Below are 15592 nucleotides of genomic sequence, written 5' to 3'. Positions count from 1 at the left end.
TTTAATACACCATGAATTAAGCAGCTCAACTGCAGTACGATGTCATTCAGCGTTGCCTGAAAATGCGTTCTATGATTGTCATTGAGAGAACTGAATTGAAATTGTCTGCAAGAATAGGGAGGCATTGTACATATAATCTTTTTCACAACTGGTATGACCTGAATTTGTGACAATAATTTTTTTGCCATTAATTTCGATTGTGATATGAAAAAAATAGCGTCATAAAATAACAATTATTATGTATTTTATAAACACATTTTCTAATCTTCTTATAATAAATTGCTTTACTATGCTAACAAAACAAAAAAAAACAAAAGTTGACTAAACTCTAACAATGTGTTAATAAATTCGTTTTAAAGTGTGTGGCACAGCTTCGCAAATGCTACCGAAACAATACTGATCAACAGTTGTCCAAGGACTCCACTGCCGGAAGCTGCCCCCGAGGAACTCCACCAATGCCGCGAGCAGCCTTCGTTCAGCTTCCTGGCCGGACCCATGCAGCCTGCGTAGCTCATTACGTAAGCGATGTAATTCTGTTCAAAGGTTCCACGTACCAAAGCGGAACCAGGACCGGCCGCAAATACCGCTACATCTTCGCCTCCATGAGTTTCATCGTCCAGCGGGAAAGTTGAAATATGACGATACTCAATCGCCGAGCGGTCCATCGTTTCCACCGGAACCCAAGTGTCATAGCGTTTCGGCTCATCGCTACTGTCGTTGGCTCGGTGTGTTCGGAATCCCGGACCATTGGCGTAGGTTATGGTTTCGTATGGTAATTTATCCGGACGGTTACCGAAACCTGTTGAAAAAATTGACAAAACATTAGAAAATAATTACGAGAAAAGCAAATCAACCACGTACCCAGAATGTCATTACCCCGATCGGGGTACCCGTTGAAAGTCAGAACGTGCGAATGATCCGCCGTTACAATAATCAACGTTTCGTCCAAATCAACCATACCGAGAGCTCGTTCCACGGCTCTATCCAGCTCGACGACTTCAGCCAAAGCCAACCGGGGAATGTTCTGATGATGCCCGTGATCAATTCGACCACCTTCGACCATCAGCACGAACCCCTTGGAATCTTTTCTTTTCAGAACCCGGATCGCCTTCTCTGTCATATCGGATAAGGAAGGTTCACCTCCGCTAGTCTTATCACGAATCGTTTCGTACGACATGTGCTCATCGGCAAACAGCCCCAACAGATACTCAAGATCATCGACTTCCGCATCTAGCAATTGCGAGGTATTCCACACGTAAGCAGCCGATGAATCATTCTTGCTTTCTAGCCAAGTTTTAACCAAATCTCGACCATCAGCTCGTTGACAAGGTTTATCCATCGACCCATTTATCTTAAGCTGTTCCTTCGAATGTTCCGGAATCGGAACACCGAATTCGCTCCGACCACCCCCCAATATCACATTGAACTTATTGCCAGGCGCATTTTCCACCAGCTGTCTCGCAATATCTTTGGTCCGATTTCTCAGGTTCGTCGGAATCTTAACCTCACACTCCCAGTTCCGATTGAACGAGTGCGCGTAAGCGGCCGCCGGCGTTGCATGCGTTATCCGGGTCGTCGTCACAATCCCCGTCCGCTTGCCCACCGCTTGAGCCCAATCCATAATGTTGGAAACACTGGCCGCCTCCTCGGTGGTTTCCGTAACGGTAAAGTCCACCCCGATCACCCCCGACTTAGTTTTGATTCCACTGAACATGGCCGTTGCCGTTCCGGCCGAATCCGGTACCTGCCGGTCGGTGTTGTAGGTTTTCGAGAACCCCGTGTTCGGGAAGTGATCGAAGCTTAGGGTTTCCTCTTCGCCCGATCGACCCGCCTGCTGACCCTTGAAGATACGTCCAGTCGACAGAGACGATACGCCCATTCCATCGCCCACGAAGATGATCACGTTTTTGGCCACGCCGGCACCGCGTCGATGCGTGTCGTAGCTTAGAATTTTTTTCAGGTTGTTCTCGGCATGGCGGTGCCAAAATGCAGCATCTGGAAAGGCAAAAAATTAAATAATTTATTATTCAGTGTGACAGGATAATTTTAGTTCTACAGAAAAGCTATTAACCAGAGATTCCCGTCGTCGCGTCGATGCATCAACACAATGTTGTGCCAATCAATGATGTAATCTGTTGGTGCAGTTGCACACAGTTAGAGACAGAGGTGTAAAATGTACGAAAGTGCCCCCCGTCATGTGAGCTATGGGAATGAAAAATTATTGTGCATCGGTGTGTGATTGTTTTTCTTTGAGAAGGGGGTTTTTTCTTTTGAATGGAGTCCCCAGATGAGTTTGTTTACATCACCCCGTGAAGTTCGATGATCGATGATCAGAGATTATAGAATGTTAATGTTTTTATTTCTATTTATAAATCGATTAGTTTTTTGAGATGCGACATGATAACATTTCTTAATTTTGAACAACTGTTTCTGTGTCTAGATCTAAACAAAAAGTGGGACACCGACCTTTCTGAAACTTGTTTTTGCCAGAAATGAATTAATCGTAGGTATAATGGATTTATTTTTATGCAATCAATTAACTTATCGCAAATTATATCGGCCGACTAAATTAAAAACTCCGGAATTTCAGTTTGCTCTATATGACATATTTTGAACATAATTGAATTTTATAGAGATGACGGGACACGGGATGATACCCCAGTGGACTTGAACCTTGAATTTAAATAGGACTCAAAATGGAACGTCAATATTTCGACTTTACTACCCCAAATTTAACTGAAAATTTGGCTTAAAATGAACTTAAAATTGGACTTTAATTTGGACTAACAATTCGAGTTTAAATCAGGTATGAAATAGGACCAATAGTGACACATGAAATTGGACTAGTAATTGGAGCTCAAATCCAATTATCACACGCACTTGAAATTAATTTTAAAATCGGAGCTTAAATGGCACTTAAAATTATATACAAGCTTTTATTTAGAATTAAACTTAAAATTTGACAGGAAATTGGATATTAAATTGGGCGTGCGTTGGGACTGATTCAGACTGGTAGCTTTACGAATAATTAAATTGACTGGAGCATTAAAATTGGGCCCTTAGTTGGACTTGAAATTATATATGAAATAGGGCAGATAATGGGACATGAAATTGGACTTGAAATAGGACTTTAAATTGAACTCGAAATTTTATTTGAAAGTGAACTTGAAATTTGATCTATTTTGACGCAGTTAGTTTATTTATCGCAGAATTAGCGTTTAGTTAAACTCCGTACTTTCTAGTTATACTTTGAGGAATTATTTTTTCACGCTAAATTGAAGAGAAAAGGTGGGCACGTGCGTTAGCGCCAGTGCTAGATAGATGGATTTAAATTTTAAATATATTTTTGAAGTTTCATATGATCAAATAAAAATTTAACCACACGCTATTTGAAACACAACACTCTACAGGTAGAGAGTTCTTTGAAGGTCACGAGAAAATCTGCTGTTTCTATCTATCTGTATCTGTGTAGTTCTGGTAAGTTGCTAAGTTGAAAATCCATAAATTTTGTCGGTTGAGATAAGTAGTTAGAGATCACACTAGACAATAAATAGGACACACAAAAATGTTCCCAAATATTCATTTAAGGCAGGATCTCCTTCAAACTTTTCGAGTATAAACTACAGCATTATCATTAGGGTTTCTCCATAATCGAGTGCCTGCACTTTGCCCTTGACTCAATTCATGAGTTGTTGGTACATCTTTTGGTACAAATCCAGCATTGTTGTCTGTGATACCAGTCTAATACCGGGCAGGTATAGTGGCAGGATGTCAAATCTGGCCAAAATAGCGTCTCGCCTCGCTTAGGAATGCCTACAAATGATAACAGCGTGTTCGCTCCCGTTCTCGACAACTGGCAGAACTCAAATCAAATGATTAAGAACCGCTAGCAATGGCTACAGACACTGTAGATTACGGAGGCGCCGAGACACTCAAAATCCGCTAAATTTTGAAACAAAACCGAGAGTACCATCATAAATAAAGGTAACTCTCCGCTTTCGTTCAAAATTTAGCGGGTTTTGAGTGTCTCGGCGCCACTGTAATCTACAGTCTCTGTAGCAATGGCACTTCACTGGAAAAAGTTCAAGGATTTGGGAGGAGGAGTGGATGGAAGATGTGGTGTGTTCCATCTAGGCTAGGGGATGGACTGTGTTATATGTTATTCAACATCGCTATTGAAGGTGTGATCCGGCGTGCGGGTAAACGGAGGCTATGAGGATGGGGTTACAAATCAATGGGTTGAAAACCACATATACGGACTCTTGACGGTAATGAACTGAAAGTGGTCGATGAGCTTATAGATTTGGGATCTCTGGTCACCATCGACAATAATACGAGTAAGAAGAGTCAACGACTCATTCAAGCTGGAAATCGAGCTTCTTTTTCCCTCCGCAAGACGCTTCGATCAAGGAGCATACGTCGCCGCACAAAGTTGACGATATACAAAAGATTAATTAGACCGTTAATTTTTCCTCTACGGATTTGAGGCAGTAACTTTGCTTACGGAAGACATACGTGCACTTGCCGTATTTGAACGAAAGGTGTTGCGGACGGAGAACAAACGAAAAGTGGAGAGTGGCGTTGGCGTAAGAACCACGAGCTGAAGACACCACTTGAGATTCATATCGTACACCTGGCGGAAGTTGGTAGACTACGGTGGGCTGGCCACGTCGCAAGGATACCGGAAGACTGTGCAATGTAATCCGTTTCCTTTAAGGTCACCTGTCTTAGGTCGACCTGTCTTCTGACGCTCCCTGACCGCCGCTGGGTGGTCTGGGTCTGTTTGAATGACTTGCCTGTCCGGGACATCGTCGAATGATGGAATGATGGACCGATGCGGAACATATCTTCGCGTAAAAAGCGACCTGAGTGTATATCAAGTATTCACGCGTATGATGCAGTTGGCTGATTTATCGATCTACCTATATTGCAAATCTGCAAACGAAACGTAATCAATCTGAATAAATTCAAAATGAAACTTTGTCAAAACAATTTTCGGAATATGCGAGGGTAACTGATGTGCGAAAGCACTGCACTTGACAATAGAGTTAAAATTGTACCTCAAAATTGGAATTAAAATAGACTTGAAATAGGGTTGAAATCAAATGAAATTGGAGATTGGATATAAAATAAGGTAAGAAATTAACCTTTAATTAAGCTTTAAATTGCACTTGAAATCTTGGCTAAAATTTGGCCTTAAATTGGATTGTAAATCACAGTTGACATTGGAATTGAATTCAACTTGAAATTACGCTTGATATCGGACCTCCCAGTTGGCTACGAGATACTGATCTAACAAGCCAGTCGTCATATGTTCGATTCTCGTTTAGGAGTGGCTGTAAGAGTCAATCGGAATACACACGAAGACTTGCTGGTGCGACTGACGGCAACACATTGCCTGTTTCTATCGCACTGATCGAGTAGATAACAGTCTACCTTCTCGGCGGTAGAAACAAAGAGCTGTCATACAAAAATAATATCGTCACAGGAGTACGTGGTGTGAACGTAGAATGATAGAATGGGAGAATAAAACAAAACCAGGTATTAATTTATTCCTCCCAGTTGGCCTCGAGGTAAGACGCTGGTCTAATAAGCCAGTCGTCGTATGTTCGAATCTCGGCTGGGAGAGGCTGTTAGAGTCAATAGGATCGTAGCACTGACCCCGCACTGTCCTGTATTCTAACAGCTGGTTGCGAAGTCTGTTGTATAAAAAACAGAAGGTCAAATTTCGATAACGGAATTAGCACCCAGGCTTTGCTTTTAGGTATTAATTGGACTACTTCATATAACGGGCAGCAGTATTTTAGTTAGTAAAACATTCGGGTACCAAACGAAAGAGCCTGGGTGCGATCCCCACCTGCCATTGCACAACCCAATATAGTTATATCTATATGTATGATTTATTTCCGGCACTTTTCGTGGTTGGATCATTACAGAATTTATATGAAAATAAACGGAAAAATCTGTAAAAGCAAAATTTTGTAAAGTACCCCGGGGCAAGGGGTCCTAAAAAATGCATAGTTTGGGTTTACTCCACTGTATTATCTATACCTAAAATTATTTTAAAATTCTTTCATCACAGATACTCTTCAGTGGTATCACTTCGAAGGATTAATTACGAGGCCTATCAATTTACATGAAATAAATCTGGATGAGAATTTTTAAAATTATGGCGATAGGTCCCACTTGCCCCGGTAAATGGGGTGGAACTTATTTTCAAATTTGATTAACCTTTACGTCCCCGACATCAAAAATGAAGGTACTTTCAGTTACACTTTTGGCTCTATCTCCACTAATTTTCAATCGATTTTTATGAAACTAGTCTTAAAAGAACCACATTAGGTTGGCCTTTAATGAAAAAATATGCAAGTAAATTATGGTTCCATTTTCCCGGAGATATTCCAGATCGCGGTGGGATTTTTTTTGACGTCATAAGTAACAGATGAAATAAAATTAGAAATCTGTTTAATTGACAGCGCAAAAGTTATCCATTTTATTTGTAGTCACTAATAATGACTTGTACACTATCCTGTAGAGCGCTGGCTTACGCCTCACTCTCCGGAACATCCGTTGTCGGTTCTACCGGAACTCAAAAGTGGTCGTTCAGTATTCTCTTCGAAAATATGGCAAATGGGGTATCAAATCACAGGGTTTTTCAACACGAGCTCGTTAGTGGACATTTGGATGTATTTTGAGTCGATCTGGGCATTCCGGAACATCCGGCATCGGTTCTACCGGAACTCAAAAGTGGCTATTTGGAATTCTCTTCGAAAACATAGCAAATGGGGTATCAAATCAGAGAATTTTTCAACGCGAGCTCTTTAGTGGACATTTGGATGTTTTTTGAGTAGATCTGGACATTTCGGACATCCGGCATCGGTTCTACCGGACCTCAAAAGTGGCCATTTGGAATTCTCTTCGAAAATATGGCAAATGGGGTATCAGATAACAGGATTTTTCAACACGAGCTTTTTATTGCAAATTTTGATGTATTTTGAGTCGATCTGGACATTCCGGAATATCCAGCATCGGTTCTACCGGAACTCAAAAGTGGTCATTTGGAATTTTTGTCGAAAATATGGCAAATGGGGTGTGAAAATGTCCAAATCGGCTCAAAATACATCCAAATGCCCACTAAAGTGGTCGAGTTGAAAAATCCCGTGATTTGATACCCCATTTGCCATACTTTCGAAGAGAATACTGAATGACCACTTTTGAGTTCCGGTAGAACCGACAACGGATGTTCCGGAGAGTGAGGCGTAAGCCAGCGCTCTACAGGATAGTGTACAAGTCATTATTAGTGACTACAAATAAAATGGATAACTTTTGCGATGTCAATTAAACAGATTTCTAATTTTATTTCATCTGTTACTTATGACGTCAAAAAAAATCCCACCGCGATCTGGAATATCTCCGGAAAAATGGAACCATAATTTACCTGCATATATTTTCATTAAAGGCCAATCTAATGTGGTTCTTTTAAGACTAGTTTCATAAAAATCGATTGAAAATTAGTGGAGATAGAGCCAAAAGTGTAACTGAAAGTACCTTCATTTTTGATGTCGGGGACGTAAAGGTTAAAAAGCATAAAATAACAGAAAATTGTGTAAGTTAACATATAGAAATGTTAAAACATTGCAAAAAGCAATCAAAAACAATATTTGTACGAATGGTTCATTCGAAAATAGCGTAACAAAATCAGATCACAACGGGCGACTTTATAATTTATATAAAACACAGATTGAGAGCAATTACGCTGTCAAGCATTATTGTAATAAAATGTAGTTGAATATGTCGTTGTACCAATTCTTGCAATACGTAAATTAGGATTAACCATTGTTGATTAGCTCGAAAATACGATTATGATCTGTTTGTTCTACCATGCCCAATTCGGTAGAGCTACTCATAAGAGATAGTTATAGTTACGCTATAATAACCACAACACTTTATTGTTTCAATTTCAGTTGCAGATTTGCTTAATTATATCAAATTTGCGTTTCCAAATTCAATTAACATCGTTTAGGTGTAACCAAATTGTGACCCAACTGTTTGTTCCCTCATAAACTGTGCTAATGGGGTTTTTTTGGGCCCCTTGGTTTAGTCCTTTTCAGTTTTATTTAATAGCTTTACTGATTTAAATATTATGTAATTGAACTGAAAATGTATTAGTACATCTAAAAAATGTATTAAGACAGAAAGTTTTGTGCTGAAACATTTTATTTTTAATATGTCCCACTTGCCAATTAAAATGAAATTGAAACTTGCAAATTGAAAATATCGCTCAAATTTAAAGTCCAATTTTGGTGTTTGGAATGCCTGTTATAAATAATCTATAATTTTAATACATGAGTTTGACTGGTATCTTTCATTTCTAGAAAGGTTCGGTTGAAGAAAATGAGGTTGAAGAGAGTTATGAGCTACGTTCCCACCTACCCCGTATTCCCACTTGCCTCGGGGTATCTTATAAAAAACTAGTCATTTTTGCTTTTGCTGAAGTTGAAGTAGGTGCCATACTTCATGAAAATGGCGTGGAAGAGTGAAAGTGAGGGATAAGTGTAAGAGAGATAGAGGTGTGTGAGAGAGAGGAAGTGTGTGTGTGCGGATGAGAGAGAGAGAAAGGTGACATTTACATTCATCATTTTTCTCAAACTTAAGAACCTTCGTTTTTATGCTTTAGGTCAAATGAATTCTGTCGTTAACAGGAAAACCATTTGCTCAATGCAATGCAATATTATTTTGACAAAACAGGTCTTTTGACTGATAACAAAATTACCACATTTGAAAAAATTGCGCAATTTTGCTAAACATTTAAGAAATTTGCCAAGTTGTTCTTTGAATACATGAAATTTGATTGTTCAATCACTTTACAGAACACACTTCTGGCATCTCACAAATTCGTTGGCATAAAATTTACCTCTCAAATACCTGAAAATTCATGATTGCATAATTTTTCATACCTTCCAGTTGGTCTCGAGGTATGAAGCTGGCCTCGACTGGGAGAGGCTCGTAGCAACTGGCCCTGCAGTTGTCCTAAGTCTGTCGTATAAAAAACAGAGGGTCAAGTTTTGATAACGGAATGTAGCATCTAGGCTTTGCATTTTTTTAAATTTATCATAAGAAAAATGCTGCAACATTGAAGTTTTTGTCATTTCATATTTTGCATTGTCTTCATTTCATAAAATTGCAAATTTTTTAAAATTAGCAGAATATGTAGGTTAATATGCTACAATAATTTCTGCTCCCTTATCATCATTATATTCACTAAAATCTGTAGTCCATGTCAACAGAGTCTGAGAAACCGTTTTACATTTGCCCGGTAGAAAATATATAGCCTTAGAAATATGAAAGGAAACATCCCTGCTTTCAAAAAAATCGTCACATTAGCAATTGGGTAAAAAATGTGTTATTTTATAGCATAGTACTGAGTAGTTTAGGTGTTTTATAGTATTTTATAGTACTTTCCCATGAAAATTATTGGTTTGCCAAAAGCTGCTCGAAATTGAAAACATTTTTTTGAATAGCGCGAATTTTTGTTCTTAAATATTCCTCAATAACTCATTAAATATGCATCTTAACGATAACCAGTCTTCAGAGTAAATGCGTATTTTAACAAACTGAATAACTTTGTAGAACATTTGAAAGCAATGAAAAAAATCGTGTGCAAAGTTATTGAGCGCTATTGATTTTTAAGTGCTCTTTTCATAAACCATACGGGTCATTCCACGTCAAGTGTCGAATTTGAACTAAATTTTGTTAGATTGTTCGTTTCAGTTCAGCAAGAAAAAATCCTAAGTTTGGTGCCGATTGGACCTCCCCTCGGTTGGAAGTACTTCCATTTTTAAAGAAAAACACGTTTTTGTCCAATTCTCTTATTTTCTTTTGCTTATATCTCTGGAAATAGTAGGTTTTGAAAGAAAATATTATCATGTGCCGTGCATGTGCGGTGCCGCCATTCATTTTTAAATTCGATTTAAAAACTAAATTTGCATTTTTCTCTCAATGAGTACAATTTGATTTCAAAAATTCCAACTCCATCGTATTCCTCAGATTGTTTTACATAAGAATCACTCAAAATCATGACGTGTTCTTTGTCGATTCATGGTTTAAGAGATTTGAAGAAAGAAACCAGTGATTTATCATAAATAATCAAGAGTATAATTACATTTTCTTGAAGCAGTGAGTCTCTATGTATTGTAAAAATACTTTGTGTTATCGTGAAAACATGCTTTTACTCGAAGTTTGACAGCTCTATGCAGGATGTTGTAAACAGAACAAATTGATTCAAAATAAACGTTACATTGTGTGAAAAGTATCTGGGAAGGCTACGGTGTTTAATTGGAAGGGATTGAAAAACTTTTGATTTTCCTCATTTGGGGCTGCTTGTTGGCACAAATACTTCTCTTGCGGAGGCTAAATTGGAATTAAGTTAGATTTGAAATTTCAGTCAAAATGTGGATTGGAAATTGCATTTGAAATCAGATTTGGAATGGGATTCGGCCGTAAATTGGAATTCTGAGGGAGAATAGAAAGCTTTGCGTTGAACTTTTCTGAGAAATTAGTAGAGTTCAAATCTTTAAAATATTGTTTTTGGATATCATTTAGCTAATAGGACAATCTAGTTATTTGTCAATTTGTCAGTATTTCGTCAGGCAAATGCAATGGATTTGAAAAGATTGACAAATGTTTTTGTAGCATAAATTTTCATTCATGACACATAAAACTATTACAAATATTCATCTGTCTTTTGGTTGTCCATCTCAACTAAAAAATACCGATATGCATTGTTTAAATATTGTTTTTGTTTTTCTAAGCTTTCGATACATTTTTATTCCGAAAGCGTTACCATGCTATCATAAATTGAATCGATCAAAAGTGTTAAAACTTAATGCTCAATTGGATTGGAAAATGATAATGAATGAATCAACATAGCTAATGAGTGAATCAAAGCATTACACAAGCAAGTAGCGGTGTAAATATAGGGAAGAATCGCCTTCAGTGAGATACTTTTATCCAAAAATTTTCATCTACTTTTGATGATTTTTTACGCATTTGAAAGGTGTTACGTCAGCGTAAATAAAGCTGCCAACTAAATCAAAGCAGATGTCAGATTTTTGTTTGTGTTTTTCAACAAACTTTTCTAACAAATCATGTGCAGTACAGTAATGATATTTATTTTTTTACTAATATAAGCCCGGAACGGATTTCAAAGGAACCTATCCGGATTCTAGAATCGCCCATATTAGCTCTGAGAGTCAAGAGACGATACATATTAATGACATCAAAATGTCCTTTTACAGGAATCCGATTCGGATCATTAGAGTTCCCACGGGTCTGGATCGGATGGACCGCGCACCATGGTTCGCAATTGCGGCAGACTAACTGATATGGCTACAGGTGAAAAAAATCAACACGATTCAAACTAATTTCAAGAACAACATTATCTCAAAAAACTATATCCTCTAAGGAATATTCTAAGGAATCTTGAAGTAAAAAAAAAATTTGTTGGGAAAGTTCCCAAATTTCCTGAAAAAGTTTTGAAAAAACGATATAAACTTTATAGGTTAAACAACCTTTGTATAATATGCAGCTTGGACACTTCAAATCAGCCAGTAAGCATTTTTGCGACAATTCAGTTGTCATCTAAAAATAGATGGGTTCCGCTTTGAAAACGTGATGATGTTTTAAAGTGTAATTGATAAAAAACACAATGGAATTGACTTTGGGTTAGCACTTGCTTCGAATCAACCTGGTCACCCATCGGTTCGTTAGTATTCAGTTTAAAATTCCTCACGATCATTTCTTCCGCCCGCCGACACGACACGTTAATGCGACACCACGGCAATTATCGACCTTCGAATTGGTTCCGCAGGAGCTGCGAGCGTTTTGTGTTTGTCCAACTTAATCATGCCAAAAAAGGTGCCACTGACAATGCAAACAAAAACATCCCTAACCTCCGTACTTACCGTCGCTGTTGGGCGATTTGAATACTGCCGCGGTCACCCGGTTGATATCACAGATTAGAACGCACAAAACACCACTTAACACTAATCGACGCCAGATATTCAACGCCCGCGAAGAATGCATCGCTTTTTATCGCTATTGTACTAACTATTACGAGTTGTAAACTAGACCCGGGCTAAAAATATCGGAAGATCGGAACTGAACCCGAAACGTGGCACCTTTGGTATTTATTTTTGAGACTTGGTATGCTAGACTTGGCCCGACGTACCGTTCGTTAGTGGGTCATTTTGGCACAAAAAAACCTGCCCGATCAGCAGCAGCACTTTCACCTGTCAAAGGAGGATCGACCTTCTCGTCTTTCTAAAACTGCCGATCGCCACAAGTGGTCTACTGACCTTCATCGGAACGCAACTGCTTAAATACTGAACAAAAGTTACGAACGATCAGCGGCTTAGTAGTGTTCTGATGGCCCTCCTTGCCGTACCCGTGCTTCTCCACTGCAGGCTCTCGAACTACTCTTGCTACTGGAGCTTACCGTAACGTGATTGGCCTCCCTATCTACTGCACCGATAGCTGGTGCTACTTTCAGACGTACCAATCCAACTGTGCTCGTAGTATCAAGTCACACCGGCTTACGATGTCAGCCACTTCTAGCGAACTGTGCTGTCGACCGACGACGACGGAGAAACGGCCGGCAGGTGCTGGACGGTTGATAACAAAACAAGACGAATGTTTTTCCGAAGGAAGATGTTTTGGAAACAGAAAATTTAAAAAGTCATCCTCTCACCACACGGTACAAACAGCCCAATTTCGGTGGAAGGTCTCGGACAGGTTTCTGGTGGTCGCTTTCGGAGCTAGGCGCAAAACGATAACGAACGTCGGCGAGGGGGCCAACGAGAGTGAATGCGAGTGATAACGATCACTTTTTCACGTTCCCGAGAGCATGCTTCGCTTCGCGTTTGGATCATGATCTGGATGACGTATGCAAGCAAGGCAAAGTAAAGCTGTGACGGAGGCCAAGGCAGGGTCGGCAAAGAATGCTTGAATGCTCAGCTGTTGGAGAAAAAAAAATGCCGACGACGACGGGGCAACTCATATGCATATCAATAAAAATTAATGCTCTCACCGCAGGTTGTCGACTGCTACGTTGTAATTAGAGGTGTACTTGCTGTGGTTGTTTCATTCAAATCGGCCGTGTTTTTTTCTTTTTTCTTTTTGCTTGTGATTGTGCATTGTGTGGGTAATGTTGAGGCTCGAATTTTTCAATGGGATGGGTCGATTTACATTGCTGACCTATTGAGAGATGAGCTAGCAGACGGTTTTATTCGCTTGAGTAGTTTGAGTTCTAAATAAACACACTTGAATCACGTGAATTGTTTCATGGTGCATTTCTACACAAACAGTTATCACAGTATTTTACAATGGTGCCTTACAAAAAACGGAATTCAAGTGTTTTGAAACTATCAATGTTATCAAGCAAGTGCTACTTTCTTGCAGTTGATGTCTGATTAATTTTGCTTAGAAAGATTATTAATAAAATACTGGTTCACACATTTTTTTGCTTGATTCTTAACGTGTTTTATTTTTCACTGTTGAAGAAAATCAAACATTATTTACGTTAATTCCAAAGTGCTAATACAATCTGTGTAGAAAGAGATGGCAGATAATGTTGATCATCGATTCGATTGTAATCTGAAAGAATTGAATGGCTATACATGGCAGTGTAGGGTGGAAAGATTATAAAAACAGGAGGAGAAACAGCATCATATAGGCACGCTCGTCTTGTGACTAGAAAAGTTAACTTCTCCTAGCAAACGTGATCTGTCCTATTTAAATTGGTTGAAACCAAGTTTTCAATCTGGTTTTTACCAATTTGAATCTGAATTTTCTTGCAACATAAGCGTGCTCTGTGCCGTTCACAATCTTTACGCCCTTTCCTTTCAAGGTTCAGCTCTTACTGCTCTAGAGAATAATAATTTTCATTGCCTTCTCAATCAGACTGCATTGGAACAATATGTTTGCCCTAAGTTTTATTACGATGAATACGTCTATTTAGACAATATTTCTTCGTATGGCCTACTTCGTATTAAAAACTTATAATCGAATCAGACATATTTCGCTATGACGTTGCATTGTAGGAACGTTTCTATTCTCAGGTTTTGTGTTTTAACTTGAAAAATCGCTAAGTATTCCCCAAGGGTCATAACCTATTTGGGAAGAGCGGTAAATTTACTATTAGAGCGTGTTGTAAAGTAAGTATATACAGTGATGTTATAGTGTCAGAAATTTGGTTTTTAGTAAATATTTTGCTCTTTTTCTAATTTTATCTCCTTATTCTATTTATTTGTTGAGGGATAAATACTGAACAACTTGCCTTGTTGGAGCTTCCGATAATTGGTAAATGTTAGTTCTTCAACTTGCCTTGTTGGAGCTTCCGATAATTGGTAAATGTTAGTTCTTAATAGGCTTTTATTTTTCCTAATGTTACAACGCTCCAATTTTCACGGAAAGGGTTCCAGCTCATGTAAGGGTAGGCGGGGCAAGACCACCACATTAAGCAAAAATGCCTGCGTAAAAAAAGTTGTAGCTCAATTTCTAATTTATTTGCTTTAAATGAACAATTGATCTATAGTATAAACATGTAAAAAATAGAAACATAAATATCTGTAATGACTTTTTATTTTTTATTACGGTTTGAAAACACATCCAAAAAATAGAGTATTTTTCCATGCGGGGTGAAGCACGCCCACCAACGCGCAGTGGGCAGAATCGACCGAAAAACGGAACTTTTTGTTATCGCAGTTTGTAAGGGCTAAAAAATGATTTTTCTCATGTAAAAAATCACGAGAAAACGATTGATAATGGTCTCAACGCGCAAAAATGACACAAAGTAGCTCATTTTGCCCAATTCCCCCTATATTCTAATAGTTTTGAAAGAATCATGTACAAATACTCTCTAATTTGAGATTCTATGGTAAAAAAGAAGAAGAAAGTTAGGAAAAAGGTATATGAACAATTTTATTTTAATACAACATAATCTAGAAGTCTGTTTTGCCCCATTTTACTCAAGGTGTTTGTAACATAGGCAAAATGCCTATTCGATACTTTTACCAGAGATTTTCAAGAAGGCACATGCTTGTTGAGCGGGTTGAACAAGTCAGAAGAACGAACGATAATCAAGCTTTTAACAAAAATATCGTGTAAGAGAATGTTTTTTCTTGTATTACCCTGCAACTTGTACTGAAATCTGAGAAAGTATTGATAGGAAAACGAGTAACTGTAAAAGTGCTCCGATTTCGTTCAAATTTGGTGCGTTTGTTCCTAGTTGAAAAATTTTAGACCCATATTTTTTATTGGACGCTTAGGGTGCCACTTTCTGAGTTAGGGTGGCCATGAAAATTGAAATGTTTTCCGATTTTATTTTGTTCAAAACTTCATAACTTTTGAACTACCGAACCGATTTAAATGATTTTGGTTCAATCAATTGATATTTCAATCAATTTTTCAGAAAATATATTCGACTGTAGCTCAAAGTATTCCGAACTACAAAAACATTGAAATTTTAAAGAAAGGAAAAATGGCAAACACGAAGATTTTCGTAGCCACATTTCAGTACAAGTTGTAGGGTAAT

General features: G+C 38.4%; 1 protein-coding gene across 1 annotated transcript; it reads right to left on the bottom strand.

The window, feature by feature from the left end:
• Positions 1 to 271: 271 nt before the first annotated feature.
• Positions 272 to 12564, bottom strand: LOC128734371 (alkaline phosphatase 4). The gene is made up of 3 exons (XM_053828543.1): positions 11964 to 12564; positions 862 to 1995; positions 272 to 799 (listed from the first exon to the last, which is right to left on the bottom strand). The coding sequence occupies exons 1-3, from the start codon at positions 12082 to 12084 to the stop codon at positions 354 to 356; spliced, it is 1701 nt and encodes a 566-aa protein (XP_053684518.1). The 5' UTR covers positions 12085 to 12564; the 3' UTR covers positions 272 to 353.
• Positions 12565 to 15592: the final 3028 nt, after the last annotated feature.

Source organism: Sabethes cyaneus, chromosome 2, assembly GCF_943734655.1.
Source record: "Sabethes cyaneus chromosome 2, idSabCyanKW18_F2, whole genome shotgun sequence".
NCBI classification, from domain to species: domain Eukaryota; kingdom Metazoa; phylum Arthropoda; class Insecta; order Diptera; family Culicidae; genus Sabethes; species Sabethes cyaneus.
The sequence above is the reverse complement of the archived record's forward strand: the minus strand, read 5'-3'. Positions and strand labels throughout refer to the sequence as shown.

Bases quoted from the DNA above. Each gene is read 5' to 3' on its own strand.
- LOC128734371 (XM_053828543.1), bottom strand. From the start codon at position 12,084: ATGCATTCTTCGCGGGCGTTGAATATCTGGCGTCGATTAGTGTTAAGT. The intron at 1,996-11,963 runs GTAAGTACGGAG...TTGCCTTTCCAG, and splicing joins CAAATCGCCCAACAGCGACG to ATGCTGCATTTTGGCACCGC. The intron at 800-861 runs GTACGTGGTTGA...TTTTTTCAACAG, and splicing joins TCGGGGTAATGACATTCTGG to GTTTCGGTAACCGTCCGGAT.